This window comes from Portunus trituberculatus, chromosome 35 (genome assembly GCF_017591435.1).
Source record: "Portunus trituberculatus isolate SZX2019 chromosome 35, ASM1759143v1, whole genome shotgun sequence".
Taxonomy (NCBI): Eukaryota; Metazoa; Arthropoda; class Malacostraca; order Decapoda; family Portunidae; genus Portunus; species Portunus trituberculatus.
The window spans coordinates 4,912,604-4,913,162 of record NC_059289.1 but is presented as its reverse complement, the minus strand read 5'-3'; the positions used below and the strand labels follow the sequence as shown (position 1 = coordinate 4,913,162).

Sequence of the window (559 nt, the reverse complement as noted above, 5' to 3'; positions counted from 1 at the left end):
ACCACTCTGATGGCAAACTTTCTTTTCGAGTAATATGCTAGTTAATAAAGAGACTGTGGCTACGCAAAGATGGACAGCAGCGCCGCGGTGCTATCCACCCTCCCACTCCCACTCCCAGTACTCATCGGCCTTTCGTGACGATAGGTGTGCGAGTTAGCAGGTACTGCTACATTTAAAAAGCCTCCGGTTGATTTGACACGGGATTGTAAAAGTGCGCATATTAACAAGATTTCTACACTCAAACAGCTCTGACTGAAGTGACAAGTACGGGATTTCACGAGTGTTTTTAAGGTTCTGGTGATGTTTCCACGTCTCCAATTCATCTTATTACTGGGAGGACATGAAACCGAACCACAGAAGCAGGACTACGTTATCAAAGTGAGTGTTTATTCGAGGCGAGCCACAGTCAAGGTATAACTCAGGATAAATCATCAAATGCCTTTCGTGCCATTTTTTTTTTTTTTTGTTTGTTTGTTTGTTTGTTTTATGTGAGGTAGAGGTGGGGGGATCCTCCCTTCCCAAGACCCCGCCGCCATATTTTGGATCCTTGTTTATCAGC

At 44.5% G+C, this 559-nt stretch overlaps 1 protein-coding gene across 17 annotated transcripts in view; it reads left to right on the top strand.

The window, feature by feature from the left end:
- The first annotated feature begins 201 nt into the window (after positions 1–201).
- Positions 202–559, top strand: part of LOC123512916 (longitudinals lacking protein, isoforms A/B/D/L-like) — a 78,360-nt gene continuing 78,002 nt past the window's right edge. For 4 of the 17 annotated variants that reach the window (XM_045269569.1, XM_045269568.1, XM_045269571.1 and 1 more), the window contains exon 1: positions 210–378. In XM_045269569.1, the coding sequence (XP_045125504.1) occupies positions 301–378 (78 nt within the window). In that variant the 5' untranslated portion in view covers positions 210–300. Of the gene's footprint in view, positions 379–559 lie in introns of all 17 variants that reach the window. The other 13 variants (XM_045269561.1, XM_045269564.1, XM_045269562.1 and 10 more) reach the window with 10 other exon arrangements.